The following is a 15,863-nucleotide window of genomic DNA, read 5'->3' on the forward strand; positions in this document are numbered from 1 at the left end:
GTTGTTACAGAGCTCTCCATATTGTTTGCGACAAAGACACATTTTTCCTTGAATAGCCGCTCTGCTCGACAATTTAAAATTGCAAATAACAAAAATTCACAAGTGTTTAAAGGGCACATTGTAGACTCTCATTTAAGGGTATTTGCATACATTTTGGTCGCGCCACGTAGAAATGACAACACTTTTTCTACATATGCCCCCCCCCCCAACCATTTCAGGGCACCATAATGTTTGAGACAATGGGCGCCACAGTTGTGTTTCACTGGTTCATAAGATACCTCAGTTTGCTTCTACCTACAGACTATCTTTGGAGTCTGTGGTTGCCAATGAAAGTCACAGAAGCCATCATGAGGTTGAAAATCAAGAATCAAACGACAAGAGACATTGGATGACCTAAAACAACTGACTGGAATATCATTTAAAAGAAAGAACGAACCAGTGAACTCCGTAATCACAAAGGAATTGATAGGTCATGGAAGACCTCAACTGCTGGTGACAGAAGAATCCTCACTATGGTAAAGAAAAAAACCCCAAATGCCTGTCTGACAGATCAGAAACAGTCTTCAGGGGGCAGATGTGGATGCGTCAGGGTAGACTATCAGCAGAGACTTTGTGACGAGAAACACAGAGACCACACTGCAAGATGCAAACCATACGTTTGTGAAAAGGACTTCAAAGAGCCCGTAAGATTCAGGATGAAGGTCTTGTGGATAGATGAGACAAAGATGAACCAGCATCAGGGTGATGGCAAGAGCAAAGTGTGGAAACGAAAAGGAACTGACTAAGATGAAAACCAAACTACCTCAACTGTTAAACATGGTGGCAGGGTCATTAAGGCTTGGGCATCTACACTCACTACCCACTTTATTAGGTACACCTGTTCAACTGCTTGTTAACGCAAATATCTAATCAGCCAATCACATAGCAGGAATTCAGTGCAAATTCAGCATGCAGACATTGTCAAGACGACCTGCTAAAGTTCAAACTCAGCATCATAATGGAGAGGAAAGGTGACTGAAGTGACTTTGAACGTGGTCGATGGTGCCAAACAGTCTGCTTATGACCGTTTCAGAAACTGCTGATCTACTGGGATTTTCATGCACAACCATCTCTAGGGTTTACAGAGAGTGGTTCAAAAAAGGGAAAATATCCAGCTCTCTGGGTGAAAATGCCTTGTTGAGGTCAGAGGAGAACGACCAGACTGTTTTGAGCTGAATGAAAGGCAACAGGAACTCAAATAAACACTCGTTACAACTGAGGTATGCAGAAGAGCATCTCTGAACACACAACACGTCAAACCTTGAAGCAGATGAGCTGCAGCAGCAGGAGACCACAACAGGTGCCACTCTTGTCAGCAAAGAACAGGCAGCTGAGGGTACAATTTGCGCAGGCTCACCAAAATTGGACAACTTCAGATTGGAGAAACGTTCCCAGGTCTGATGAGTCTGCCACATTCAGGTGGTACCATCACAATCTGAAATCAACAACGTGAAAGCATGGATCTATCTATCCTGCCTTGTATCAGCGGTGCAGGCTGGTGGCGGTGGTGTAAGGATGTGGGGGATATTTTCTTGGCAAACTTTGGGCCCCTTAGCACCAAATGAGGGGCACTATGTAGGATAAGTGTTGTGTGACCGACATGTATGCAAATACCCTTAATGTAAAGTCTGCAACATGCACTTTAATCACGTCTGAATTGTTTGATTCGTAAGTTTAAACAGTGGAGCAGAGGAGGAAATCAAAGAAAAATGTGTAATTGTCTCAAACATTTTGGGGGCACTGAAAGAATCAAAAGTACAGGTAAGTTATGGATTTCTCTTTTTTTATATACAGTATCTCACAAAAGTGAGTACACCCCTCACATTTTTGTAAATATTTGATTATATCTTTTCATGGGACAACACTGAAGATATGACACAATGTAAAGTAGTCCGTGTACAGCTTGTATCACAGTGTAAATTTGCTGTCCCCTCAAAATAACTCAAAACGCAGCCATTAATGTCTAAACCGCTGGCAACAAAAGTGAGTACACCGCTAAGTGAAAAATGTCCAAATTGTGCCCAATTAGCCATTTTCCCTCCCCAGTGTCATGTGACTCGTTAGTGTTACAAAGTCTCAGTTGTGTTATATTTGGTGTTATCGCTCTCACACTCTCTCATACTGGTCACTGGAAGTTCAACCTCATGGCAAAGACCTCTCTGAGGATCTGAAAACAAGAATTGTTGCTCTACATAAAGATGGCCTCGGCTATAAGAAGATGGCCAACACCCTGAAACTGAGCTGCAGCACGGTGGCCAAGGTCATACAGCGGTTTAACAGGACAGGTTCCACTCAGAACAGGCCTCGCCATGGTCAACCAAAGAAGTTGAGTGCCACGTGCTCAGCGTCATATCCAGAGGTGGTCTTTTGAAAATCTATGTATGAGTGCTGTCAGCATTGCTGCAGAGGTCAGCCTGTCAGTGCTCAGACCATACGCCCGCCGCACACTGCATCAAATTGGTCCGCATGGCTGTCGTCCCAGAAGGAAGTCTCTTCTAAAGATGATGCACAAGAAAGCCCACAAACAGTTTGCTGAAGACAAGCAGACTAAGGACATGGATTACTGGAACCATGTATTGTGGTCTGATGAGACCAAGATTAACTTATTTGGTTCACATGGTGTCAAGTGTGTGTGGCGGCAACCAGGTGAAGAGTACAAAGACAAAGCGTGTCTCTTCTACAGTCAAGCATGGTGGTGGGAGTGTCATGGTTTGGGGCTGCATGAGTGCTGCCAGCACTGGGGAGCTACAGTTCATTGAGGGGACCATGAATACCAACATGTACTGTGACATACTGAAGCAGAGCATGATCCCCTCCCTTCGGAAACTGAACAAGATAACGACCCCAAACACACCACCAAGACGACCACTGCCTTGCTAAAGAAACGGAGGGTGAGGTGCTGGACTGGCCAAGCATGTCTCCAGACCTAAACTCTATTGAGCATCTGTGGGGAAGGTGGAGGAGCGCAAGGTCTCTAACATCTACCAGCTCCGTGATGTCGTCATGGAGGAGTAGAAGAGGATTCCAGTGGCAACCTGTGAAGCTCCAGTGAACTCCATGCCCAAGACAGTTAAGGCAGTGCTGGAAAATAATGGTGGCCACACAAAATATTGACACTTTGGGCACAATTTGGACATTTTTCACTTAGGGGTGTACTCACTTTTGTTACCAGCGGTTTAGACATTAATGGCTGTGTGTTGAGTTATTTTGAGGGGACAGCAAACTTACACTGTGATACAAGCCGTACACGGACTACTTTACATTGTGTCAAAGTGTCGTATCTTCAGTGAAAAGATATAAAATATTTACAAAAATGTGAGGGGTGTACTCACTTTTGTGAGATACTGTATGTCAAAAATGTTCTTACAGACATACAAACAAATTCTTCTTTTTATGTGTGAGTCATATTACAGTTACTGTAGTATTAGCCAAGTAACTGTAACCTGCTGCATTGACATTCAGTGTGACCTTGAGGTCTTAATGATTGTACCTCACTGGTCAGAGTCCTAATAGAAGAGGCATGCAGGCTTCCAGCACATTAAGATGGAGCTGTACCATTCTCTTCATAGAGTCAGTGTTCATAACCTAATTACAATTCATTTCAATGGAAAACTTTTTTAAGAATTCTCTGATTTCATGAAGCTTTTTACCTGGACTTGATCACTTCTTGTTTCACCTTCAAAGGAATGACCTCTTGGTTGCTCTTGGGCATTTCCAACATAATGCACGACTACATGAGCAATTCACGTGACTAAAGTGAGTAAACCACAGCGTGTGAACGTGCAAGCCAGCCTCCCTTCAGCCTGCAGATCAAGTCCTGACCCATCTACCAGGCTGCCACGAGGACATCACTGAGAGTAGAGATTGCAAGTCACCAGCATTCAGCCCCCCTCAAATGGAAAGACTGCATAGATAATCGGGTGTTAGCGACAGCAGTGCACATTTGAAAATCAGACCAGATTCTTCATGTATGCACATTTTTGCAAAGAGATTGTTTCTGAAGTGAGGGTGACCTGTATTTTAGTAATTGACTGAGTAAAGCATTGTGTGTATTTGCATATTGCGTGTTATTTGATAATCAGCATTTTGCATTTTCTCTGCTTGTTAATAGATGCTGTCATGAACATGCAGTATGTACACTGCAGAATACTTTCAATGACATTATGAAAATAATAGCATTCGATATCTTGGAAATTATTAGGATAATGTTTTGTTTAAATGATGTACAGTGTAGTGGGTTTATTAGAGTTTCTCAACTTCTTTTGGGTCATAAGCTGCTGCCGTTGGGTGTTTATAATGGCAGTGGGTTGCCACAGGCTGCCACTAACACTTGATTCACCAAGGACGAACACTGTTCTAATGTATCCTGCTTCTCTTCCCATGGTCTGAAAATCCCACTCAGTTCACCAAATGGAGGCCCCACTTTGATGGCCACTCTCGATTCACTAAAGATGAATAGTCACGCTTGATCTAATAAGGGGGACCCAAATACAAAAGTACAGTCCTTTGGTGGCCCGCAAAGTCACTGCCTTGGAAAAACGTGGGTCCCAACACCAGAAAGGTTGAGAAACACAGGCCTGTTGGATGATTAGGTACTTATTAGCTGTCTTTCTTATCTATGTCTGTAGTATTAGGGTGTTGTACCGTGTTAGCCATTATGAATGTAGAGAAAAGCCAAGCAAAATGACCCCTTTTATTGGCTAACTAAAAAGATTACAATATGCAAGCCTTCGAGGCAACTCAGGCCCCTTCTTCAGGCAAGATGTAATACAGAAACTGAAGTTCCCTGTGTTTATATACACACTCTAGGACAAGAAACAACATTGGTAAATATTTAAATGAGAAATTTTAAATGTAAAAAATTAATAGATTCATTCAGGCTAGGGTTAATTTAACAAGAGAGAAAAGAACAATGTATTGTCAAGATCTCTGGATAAGATGACTGTCCACCAAAGTCTTTTGAAGTTTGTAATGAGTTTTTTCAAAACAATGTGGGTCTGTAGTCAGGTGGTCTGTCATTCTGAGAGATGTAAACACTCCTCATATCTGGCCATAAAACTCTTGTCTTTATTCAATCCATGTTGTAAAGTATTACATTTTAGCATGAGTTTAACTTCCCATTCTTTTCTCTCTTGCTGTGTTTTGAAGTTGCCCATAAGCACTGTGACTTTAAAGTCCTTCTCACAGTGTCCATGGCTGTTGAAGTGGGCTGCCACAGGAACATCTGTGTGGCCATGTTTAATGTGTCACCTGTGTAAATTCATTCTCTGGCGGAGTGTTTGTCCAGTTTCTCCCACATAGAGTGCAGTGTCAGGACATTTCATGCAGAAAATTAGGTAGACTACATTAGATGATCTGCAGGAAAAATGATCCCTTTATGTGATGTTCAAGTTGGCAGTGTGGTATAACTATACGGTCTGTATCATAGATGTGGGCACATGTTTTGCATCTTTTCTGTAGGCATGGAGATGTGCCATTTTCTGTTGGTTCACTTAGGGAGCTTCGGACAATTAGTTGTTGAAGGTTTGGTGGTTGTCTGTATGCCAGGAGGGGAGGTTCAGGAAATACATTTTTCAGTGTTTGGTCATTGTTTAGTATTGGCTGAAGTTCTTTTATAATTTTTTGAAGTGTTTCAAGATGTGGGTTGTAGGTGACAACAAGGGGGATGCGATCCTTGTTGTCTTTGTTTTTATATTCCAGAAGGTTGTCTCTGGGTATGGCAGTAGCTCTTCTTATTTGAGCGTCTGTTGTTTTCGGGGTGTAACCTTGTCTGATGAAGTCTTGTCTGAGCTCCTGCAGTTGTTGATCCCGGTCTGTTGGGTCTGAGCAAATACGATTGTACCGTATTGCTTGGCTGAAAATAATGGAGCGCCTTATATGCTTGGGGTGGAAGCTATCACTTTTCAGGTAGGTCCGTCTGTCTGTCGGTTTGTGAAAAACAGAAGTTACAAGGGTGTTGTCTTTCAGTTGAACGGTGGTGTCAAGGAAGCTGACTTCTGTTTTTGAGTAATTCAACTTCAGCTTTATGTTGGGGTGAAAACAATTATATTCATTATGAAAATGGAGGAGGTCCTTCTCACTGGCAGTCCAGATTATGAAGATGTCATCTATGTAACGGAGATACAACATTGGTTTTACGATGCACATTGACATGAAATCTTCCTCCAATTTTGCCATAAAAAGATTTGCAGAGTGAGGTGCAAACCGACAGCCCATTGCAGTCCCCATTTGTTGCAAGTAGCAATCCTGTCCAAAAGAGAATAGATTATGTGTCAGAGTGAATTTTATCATTTCTATTACTGACTTTGTGGGTAAATCATGTTGTTTGAGGTACATTTCACATGCCAATATGCCATCATCATGGGTGATGTTAGTGTAAAGTGCCTCACCTGTTGTCACCTACAACCCACATCTTGAAACACTTCGAAAAATTATAAAAGAACTTCAGCCAATACTAAACAATGACCAAACACTGAAAAATGTATTTCCTGAACCTCCCCTCCTGGCATACAGACAACCACCAAACCTTCAACAATTAATTGTCCGAGGCTCCCTAAGTGAACCAGCAGAAAATGGCACATCTCCATGCCTACAGAAAAGACGCAAAACATGTGCCCACATCTATGATACAGACCGTATACTTATACCACACTGCCGACTTGAACATCACATCAAGGGATCATTTTCCTGCAGATCATCTAATGTAGTCTACCTAATTTTCTGCATGAAATGTCCTGACACTGCACTCTATGTGGGAGAAACTGGACAAACACTCCGCCAGAGAATGAATTTACACAGGTGCCACATTAAACATGGCAACACAGATGTTCCTGTGGCGGCCCACTTCAACAGCCATGGACACTGTGAGAAGGACTTTAAAGTCACATGGCTTATGGGCAACTTCAAAACACAGCAAGAGAGAAAAGAATGGGAAGTTAAACTCATGCTAAGATTTAATACTTTACAACATGGATTGAATAAAGACAAGAGTTTTATGGCCAGATATGAGGAGTGTTTACATCTCTCAGAATGACAGACAACCTGACTACAGATCTACATTGTACTGAAAAAACTCATTACAAACTTCAAAAGACTTTGGTGGACAGTTATCTTATCCAGAGATCTTGACAATACATTGTTCTTTTCTCTCTTGTTAAATTAACGCTAGCCTGAATGAATCTATTAATTTTTTACATTTAAAATTTCTCATTTAAATATTTACCAATGTCGTTTCTTGTCCTAGAGTGTGTATATAAACATAGGAAACTTCAGTTTCTGTATTACATCTTGCCTGAAGAAGGGGCCTGAGTTGCCTCGAAGGCTTGCATATTGTAATCTTTTTAGTTAGCCAATAAAAGGGGTCATTTTGCTTGGCTTTTCTCTTATCTATGTCTATATACTCGTATCCTTAGCATCCTTTTGTGTAGTTAGAGTGCTGAAAGTAGATTGGAGAGCTCACTTGCCGCTTTCCAGTAGACTGATTAAGAAAAGAAATACTATGTGTAGAGATATACAGTGGGAATAGAAAAGAATCCCCCCCCTTTGACATATTCCCATTTTATTTGCTTTACAGCCTTAACACACACACTAATATTTCTTCCCAGCTTTACTTACTCAATGCCACCTCTAACATTCAAGTGAAACATATCACAGCTACAGTTCAGAAAAATTATAAAAAATCAAAAATAAGATCTACTGAGAATAATTAAAGGTTCACCCCCCCAGTGTCAATATTTGGTTGAACCACTTTTTGCTAATGGCAGTCTTGAGTCTGTTGGGATACTTCTCTATCAGCTTTGCACATCTAGATTGAGCGCCCACTCTTCGTTACAGTTTAACTGTTCAAGTTTGGTCACATTGGATGGTGAGTGTTGGTGGTCTACTATCTTCAGATCTTTCCACAGATTTAGGTCTGGACTCTGACTGGCCACACCAGGACATTCACTTTCTTCTCCTTCAGCCATCGTGTGGTCCATTTTGCTGTGTGCTTCAGGTCATTGTCATGTTGAAAGGTGAACATTCTGCCCATCTCCAACTTTCTGCCAGAAGGTAGCAGGTTTTCCTCAAGAATTTGATGGTATTTTGCCCCATCCATTTTTCCTTCTCCCCTAATGAGAGCCCCAGGCCCCCCACAACAGGATGCTGCCACCTCCATGCTTTACTGTCGGTATGGTGTGTTGTGGATGGTGAGCTGCATTGGTGTACCATTTGGTATTGAGGCCAAATAGTTTGATTTTGGTATCATCTGACCACTTGGCATCAGAATCTTCAAGGTGCATTCTGGCAAAGCTCAAACGAGCCTTAATGTGGCCTTTGTTGAGAAGTGCGACCCTCCTGAACAAGCCACAGTGGTGGAGCGCTTGTCAAATTGTTGTCACATGCCCACCATTAATGACCACTCTTTGAAGGAGTTACAGGATTTGATAGCAAAGTGGCCATTGGCCTCGCGGTGGCCTCTCTTACCAGTTTCGTCCTTGTTCTTCCATCCAGTTTGGAGGGTCCTAGTAGTACCAAACACTTTCCACTTCTTTATGAATGACTTTACTGGGCTCCTTGGGATTCATAAAGCCTTTGAGATGTTTTTGTCTCCATCTCCTGCCTTATGTCCTTCCACAGCTCTGTCCCTGAGATCTTCTGAAAGTGTCTTGCCACCCCTAGTCAGTTGTGTGCTGTCAGTGGCACTGCCAAGGAAGGGAATGAATGCTGCACTAATCACACAGATTACAATTGATCACAGGTGGAAGGAAGCCAGTAACCGCAATGGAAATGGGGGGGGGGGGGGGGCACGGGCACTTACACCTGATTGAGTTTGGGGGGGGGGGGTCCTTTATTAATTTCAGTATTTCTTTTTTTATTATTTTAAAATTCTTCTGAACTGTAGATGTGATATTGCATTGAGTAGGTAAAGCTGGAAAAAATATTTGGTTTGTGTGTTATCATTTAAGGCTGTAAAGCAAAAATAAATGGGAATATTTCAAAGGGGGGATTCTTTTCTATTCCCACTGTCAATACACACATACAGCGGCCCCTTTGCAGAATGTCTTAAGAAAATGAATTTTTAAGTGATCCATAACAGACTATACACATATGCTATTCTTACACCATGTTATATTTTACAGATGTACCACCTCAATGCAAACTTGAACCACAGGAATGTGAGCAAATAAAAGTTCCAACTTCAAGTCGCGTCAAAACAGTTGCTCAGCTCCTTTATGAACGGAAAAAAAAGCAGAGCACTTCTGAGAAGGAGGCTGCTCCCAATAATGAAGAGTCTAGAAAGCAGAGTACGGAGCCAGAGTCTTCAGGAAAGAACAGTTCTGATAACAAAGATAAGGAGAAACGACAGAAGCCCAAGGAAATTTCAAGTCACACTCCGCCACATCCACCGTTTACTTTGCCAAAGCCTCCCTCAAGCCTCATCATAAGTCAGACAGAGCAAAGGAGCAGCCCTGCACAAGAACTTCGAACCCAACCAGTTACAGCATCTTCCAATCAAATAAGTTGGATTATGACAGATCAAGGAGTGATGCCATTCATTGCAGTGCAGTCTCCATGTGCAGTTCCACCAAGAGGTGTGATAAACCTAAATGTGCCAAGGCCAGGAAGTGGCCCACAGGTTGGAGGGCCAGCAGCCTCCAGAAGCCCAGCTAACCCTGCAGCTCGTGGTGTGAGGCCGTTTGCTGCTACCACTGTGGCTAAATTCCCTCCATTTTTTCCCTTAGGAATCTTTGCAGCTCCTTCTGTTCAGCTTTGTGCTGTTCCAGGCTCAGTTCCTACTGTTGTACACCATCTTGCTGTAAACACCAACACCTCTGTGACCCCCAGTACTATTTCCCCCACACCTTTCACCATTAAAGATGTTAAGCAGACTAATAATAATCCATCTAGCAATGAGGCTCCACCATGCTACAATGTGGCTAGACCCCTTTTGCCCAAGGCACAGCAGTTAACAGTAATACCATTTGCACAGCCCATCATCCAAGCAGTGAGTATACCTCATGTCATCCCATCTCATCAAGGTACCATACAGTTGGGGCCAAGAACTGAACAACCTGCCCTGCAGTCCTCCTCACTAAACAGTGTTGCTCCAACTCCTAAAGTATGCCCATCAACATCCCATAACACTGCCAGTTCAAAACCGAAGAGAACAGTTTTGGATTTGAGCCTGCTGTTCTTTGAAGAAGACACTGCAACAAAAGATTGGATGAAAGGTTTGGGAGGAGTTCAGCAGCCTGACTTGAGCTTTGCCCTTCCATATCTCCCTCCTTCTGTGTGCAACTTGAAAACTTTATCACAGCTGCTGGAAAAGAAAAGCAGTTTGGAGAGCCGTGCCTCTGGCCTTATCTCAGATGAGGTACAAAACCCACGTGCCAAAATCCACGCCATTAGAAAAGTGGTCAAAGAAACACTGGGGCATAACCCAGCGTACCTCCTCCTGAAAGCTCGCTTTCTTTCTTGTTTCACTCTACCTGCGTTTCTGGCAACAATTCCTCCTGTCTGTACAACAGTAGACATTTCCAAGCCTTCACGTCGACACAGAAGGAGAAAGAACACAGATTTTCAAGTGGTCTATTTCAAAAAAGGTTCCCAGAAAGACCGTGGTCAACCGGCTCCATTGAGCATGAGTGAGGTGAGAGTTATTTATATTTGACCTACACGTTTTATTTCATTAAAGACGGTGGTCTTTTTGATTACCGTATGTACTCACGTTTAAGCTCTCCTGCGGACAAGTCGGGGCTTGATTTTACCATATAATTTCTGGTCTTTACATATAAAATACGCTACTGTGGCTGTCTGTTTCTCTGTCCAGGATTTTAAATGTAGCTCGCAAACTATTTGACATATTGACCTGAAATTTGGTACACACCTACAGTGCATCCGGAAAGTATTCCCAGTGCTTCATCACTTTTTCCACATTTTGTTATGTTACAGCCTTATTCCAAAATGGATTAAATTAATTTTTTTCCTCAGAATTCTACACACAACACCCCATAATGACAACGTGAAAAAAGTTTACCTGAGATTTTTGCAAATTTATTAAAAATTAAAAAATTGAGAAATCCCATGTACATAAGTATTCACAGCCTTTGCCATGAAGCTCAAAATTGAGCTCAGGTGCATCCTGTTTCCCCTGATCATCCTTGAGATGTTTCTGCGGCTTCATTGGAGTCCATCATTGGAGTTGACAGTTCATGTCAGAGCACAAACCAAGCATGAAGTCAAAGGAATTGTCTGTAGACCATCGAGACAGGATTGTCTCGAGGCACAAATCTGGGGAAGGTTACAGAAAAATTACTGCTGCTTTGAAGGTCCCAATGAGCACAGTGGCCTCCATCATCCATAAGTAGAAGAAGTTCGAAACCACCAGGACTCTTCCTAGAGCTGGCCGACCATCTAAACTGAGCGATCGGGGGAGAAGGGCCTTAGTCAGGGAGGTGACCAAGAACCTGATGGTCACTCTGTCAGAGTTCCGGAGGTCCTCTGTGGAGAGAGGAGAACCTTCCAGAAGGACAACCATCTCTGCAGCAATCCACCAATCGGGCCTGTATGGTAGAGTGGCCAGACGGAAGCCACTCCTTAGTAAAAGGCACATGGTAGCCCACCTGGAGTTTGCCAAAAGGCACCTGAAGGACTCTCAGACCATGAGAGAGAAAATTCTCTGGTCTGATGAGACAAAGATGGAACTCTTTGGTGTGAATGCCAGGTGTCACGTTTGGAGGAAACCAGGCACCGCTCATCACCAGGCCAATACCATCCCTACAGTGAAGCATGGTGGTGGCAGCATCATGCTGTGGGGATGGGAGACTAGTCAGGATAAAGGGAAAGATGACTGCAGCAATGTACAGAGACATCCTAGATGAAAACCTGCTCCAGAGCGCTCTTGACCTCAGACTGGGGCGACGGTTCATCTTTCAGCAGGACAACGACCCTAAGCACACAGCCAAGATATCAAAGGAGTGGCTTCAGGACAACTCTGTGAATGTCCTTGAGTGGCCCAGCCAGAGCCCAGACTTGAATCCGATTGAACATCTCTGGAGAGATCTTAAAATGGCTGTGCACCGACGCTTCCCATCCAACCTGATGGAGCTTGAGAGGTGCTGCAAAGAGGAATGGGCCAAACTGGCCAAGGATAGGTGTGCCAAGCTTGTGGCATCATATTCAACAAGACTTGAGGCTGGAATTTCTGCCAAAGGGGCATCGACAAAGTATTGAGCAAAGGCAGTGAATACTTATGGACATGGGATTTCTCAGTTTTTTTATTTTTCATAAATTTGCAAAAACCTCAAGTAAACTTTTTTCACGTTGTCATTATGGGGTGTTGTGTGTAGAATTCTGAGGAAAAAAATGAATATAATCTATTTTGGAATAAGGCTGTAACATAACAAAATGTGGAAAAAGTGATGAAGCGCTGGGAATACTTACCGGATGTACTGTATACTATGCGATGTCTGCTATCCGCGTTCGGTGTGATGATTGACCTCCAAGGTTCCTCTTTTTATTTTTATTTTATTTTAGTGTAGAATCAACTCTCGGCAGCAGCCAGCAGTGTGGCTGTGTGGCACATGTGTACGGGCGCCATTCTCATTCCCTACCACCTTCACCATCACTTTGCCTACCTCTTCGTATCTTAAGTCATTCTTGAGTCAGATTGAACACTTGAGTGGCAGCTTCAGTGAAAAATTAAAGAAAACATAGTAAGTAATTGCAACACAAACACTGACTTGATCAGTTGTAATGCGAAAAGAAGCCGATGAAAGAAGAGAGGAAATAGGCCGCTAGGGTGGAGAAAAGAAGAGCAACACATCAACCTCTGAGCAAACGAATGGCAAACGTATAGAGAAAGGGAATGAAAACTAGGAACGTTCAAGTCACGGGTATTCACTGCATGTTATCCTGCGGTGCGCCGTTGCTAGTATTTTATAATGTCGATCGTGCAAGTCGAATGTGGAAAGCTCACACTTTTTGTCCAAGAGATTCTGATATGCTAACGCCCACCTGAGAGAGTAACCACAGAGGACACTGCATTTTGTGCCTACATGACCACACAGTAATACCCAAACTATTTCAAAGCGACGTTTGCACACCCTCATACATCTTTATTGTAAGAGCATCCGTTATCTGCGAGGGAGCGTTCGATCAGAAGAAAATATAAAGGTGGTTTTAAATTAAACATCATTGAAGTGGCAGAAGAAATTGGTAACTGCACTGCCGCAACAAAATTCAATATGTTTGAGAAACTGATGTGAGATTGGATGAGGCAAGAAGATGTAAAAAAAAATTCAAGTGTATTTTTGAGCGGACGTATAAGTCAGGGTTCGATTTTATGATCGATTTTTTTTGTTTCAAGACCTGTCTTATACACGAGTACATATGGTATTCTTTTCATTCCTGTAATGCAGGGTAGGATGAAACAGAAAGCATTTAGTTATTTTCATCCAACTCTTTTAGGAACCTCCATCTTTCATTTATAGGAGAATTGGAGCCATTGCTGTGTCCAACTCTGAAATAAGAATGATAAGGCACCACATGAGAGGTTGGGCATCAAACTAAAAGAAGTGGCAGTTCAGGGTGATGTTTGTAGATAGGTGCAGAATTGGCTCAGACACAGGAAGCAGAGGGTGATGGTGTGAGGAACCTCATTAGAACTGGCCGATGTTAAGAGAGGTGACCAGCAGGGGGCAGTGCTAGGGCCGCTGCTATTGTTAATATATAGATCGGAATATAAGGAACAAACTGGTGAAGTTTGCAGATGATACCAAGAGAGGTGGATTGGCAGATAATTTGGAATCCATTATATCATCGCAGAAGGACTTGGATAGCAGACAGGCTTGGGCAGATGAAATGTAATGTCAGTAAATGTAAAGAATTACACATAGGAAGTAAAAACGTTAGGTTTGAATACACAATGGGCAGTCGGAAAATCAAGAGTCCACATATGAGAAGGATTTAGGAGTCATAGTGGACTCTAAGCTATCCACTTCCCAACAGTGTTCAGAATGTCAGGTTATATAGCGCCTTGATGTGTGGAGTACAAGTCACAGGAGGTTCTGCTTTATAACACACTGGTGAGGCCTCAGCTGGAGTACTGTGTGCAGTTTTGGTCTCCAGGCTACAAAAAGAACATAACAGCACAAGAGAAGGTCCAGAGAAGAACGACTCGGCTGAATCCAGGGCTACAGGGGTTGAATTATGAGGAAAGATTAAAAGAGCTGAGCCTTTACAGTTTAAGTAAAAGAAGATTAAGAGGTGACATGAGTGAAGTGTTTAAAATTAGGAAGGGAATTAGTCCAGTGGATGGAGACAGTTATTTTAAAATGAGTTCATCAAGAACACGGGGACACAGTTGGAAACTTGTGAAGGGTAAATTTCACACAAACATTAGGAAGTTTTTCTTTACACAAAGAACGATAAACACTTGGAATAAGCGACAGAGTAGTGTGGTAGACAGTAAGACGTTGGGGACTTTCAAAACTCAACTTGATGTTTTTTTGGAAGAAATAAGTAGAGAGGACTGGCGAGCTTTGTTGGGCTGAATGGCCTGTTCTCGTCTAGAGTGTTCTAATATGCCTGTCACATGTTGAGTCCTTGTTTAAACCAGGAATGAAAATGAAGAGAAAGAAAGAGGATGAAAATGGCTGTCTGAGCTGGAGGGATAGGGTGGCATCATCGGCGTCAACAACAAACTGCTTGCATGAAGCCTCACTCGTGTTCTTTAATGTCTTACCATTTTTTTTCAATTGATTGTCTTTTGCAGGACAACACTTGCAGCTCCCTTATGCTGAATGTGGAAGGAACAGAGGCCAGTCAGTTTAAAGGAATCATGACAAGAAGTCGGTCCCGTTTAGAAAAAGGATGCAGCTCTGAAATTGGAGGCAATGCATAACCATTTGTGTGGCAAACAAGTGTTTCATATTTGTTTCCTTTCGTTTTGTTTTTTTCGTTTTCCTATTCACCATTGTTGTTTTTTTTTTTTGTTCTGATGGTGACATGCTCAAAATGTGTTGGAAAAGCACTTTAGTTGTCTGCTCGGGCACTGGATGACCAAGAAGCAGCAGCCATACTAATAATGGAGAGACGTTTGCGAGGCTTTCTGCTGGATTTAATTGTGTCCAGGTCTCTTGATTATCTCACTGCGTTTTTATTTACATTCTGCTTTCTCTCTTTTTATGACATTGACTCAGTTGTATAAACGGGACGGTTCCTTATTTGTGTGCCAATGGCGCCAAGAGCTGGGTGGGTCAATCCAGAATTTCCATAAGGGAAGCGTTTTTACTTCCCTCTTGTGTACTTTAAAACGGAGAATCTTGAAATGTGACTTGTTTCTGAGATGTCTACAGATTTGCACTTATAAGGACGTTGTGAAGTCAATTTTGAAATGTAAATAATAATTTAGAGAAAATAAAAAATAAACTATTTGAACTTCAGTGAAAGCAGAGGTTATGTTCTTTTCTGTCTTTCACAAATTTCTACACAAGTTCTAAAATTGCTTTTATCTTTAACTTTTACGGACATGAACCTCATGTCACTAACCTGCTTCAATTTCAAGGAGCTGCAGGAGAAGTGAGCTGCTGTGACTGAGGGGGCTGCAGAAACGAGAGCAGGATGGGGCAGAGACAGAAGTCGACTGCTGCATTCTGGGGCAGTAAGGAATGGTGATGATGATGATGACGTCAACAATATCATTACTACTGTAAGTGCAAAACTTATTGAAAATACAGACCACAGTGTTATACTGAATGTTGAATGCACTTCATGGCTGCCGTCCCCAAAGTTAGCCAAATTATTTGGCCCTAAGGGTCCCCTAAGATAAATAAACTGACATC

General features: G+C 42.5%; 1 protein-coding gene across 1 annotated transcript in view; it reads left to right on the forward strand.

The window, feature by feature from the left end:
* Positions 1–15,455, forward strand: part of snapc4 (small nuclear RNA activating complex, polypeptide 4) — a 101,962-nt gene extending 86,507 nt beyond the window's left edge. Inside the window, exons 24-25 of the mRNA XM_051931586.1 lie at positions 9,159–10,669; positions 14,795–15,455. Of these exons, the coding sequence (XP_051787546.1) occupies positions 9,159–10,669; positions 14,795–14,923 (1,640 nt within the window). The 3' untranslated portion in view covers positions 14,924–15,455. The remainder of the gene's footprint in view (positions 1–9,158; positions 10,670–14,794) is intronic.
* The last annotated feature ends 408 nt before the right edge of the window (positions 15,456–15,863 follow it).

Source organism: Erpetoichthys calabaricus, chromosome 9, assembly GCF_900747795.2.
Source record: "Erpetoichthys calabaricus chromosome 9, fErpCal1.3, whole genome shotgun sequence".
Taxonomy (NCBI): domain Eukaryota; kingdom Metazoa; phylum Chordata; class Cladistia; order Polypteriformes; family Polypteridae; genus Erpetoichthys; species Erpetoichthys calabaricus.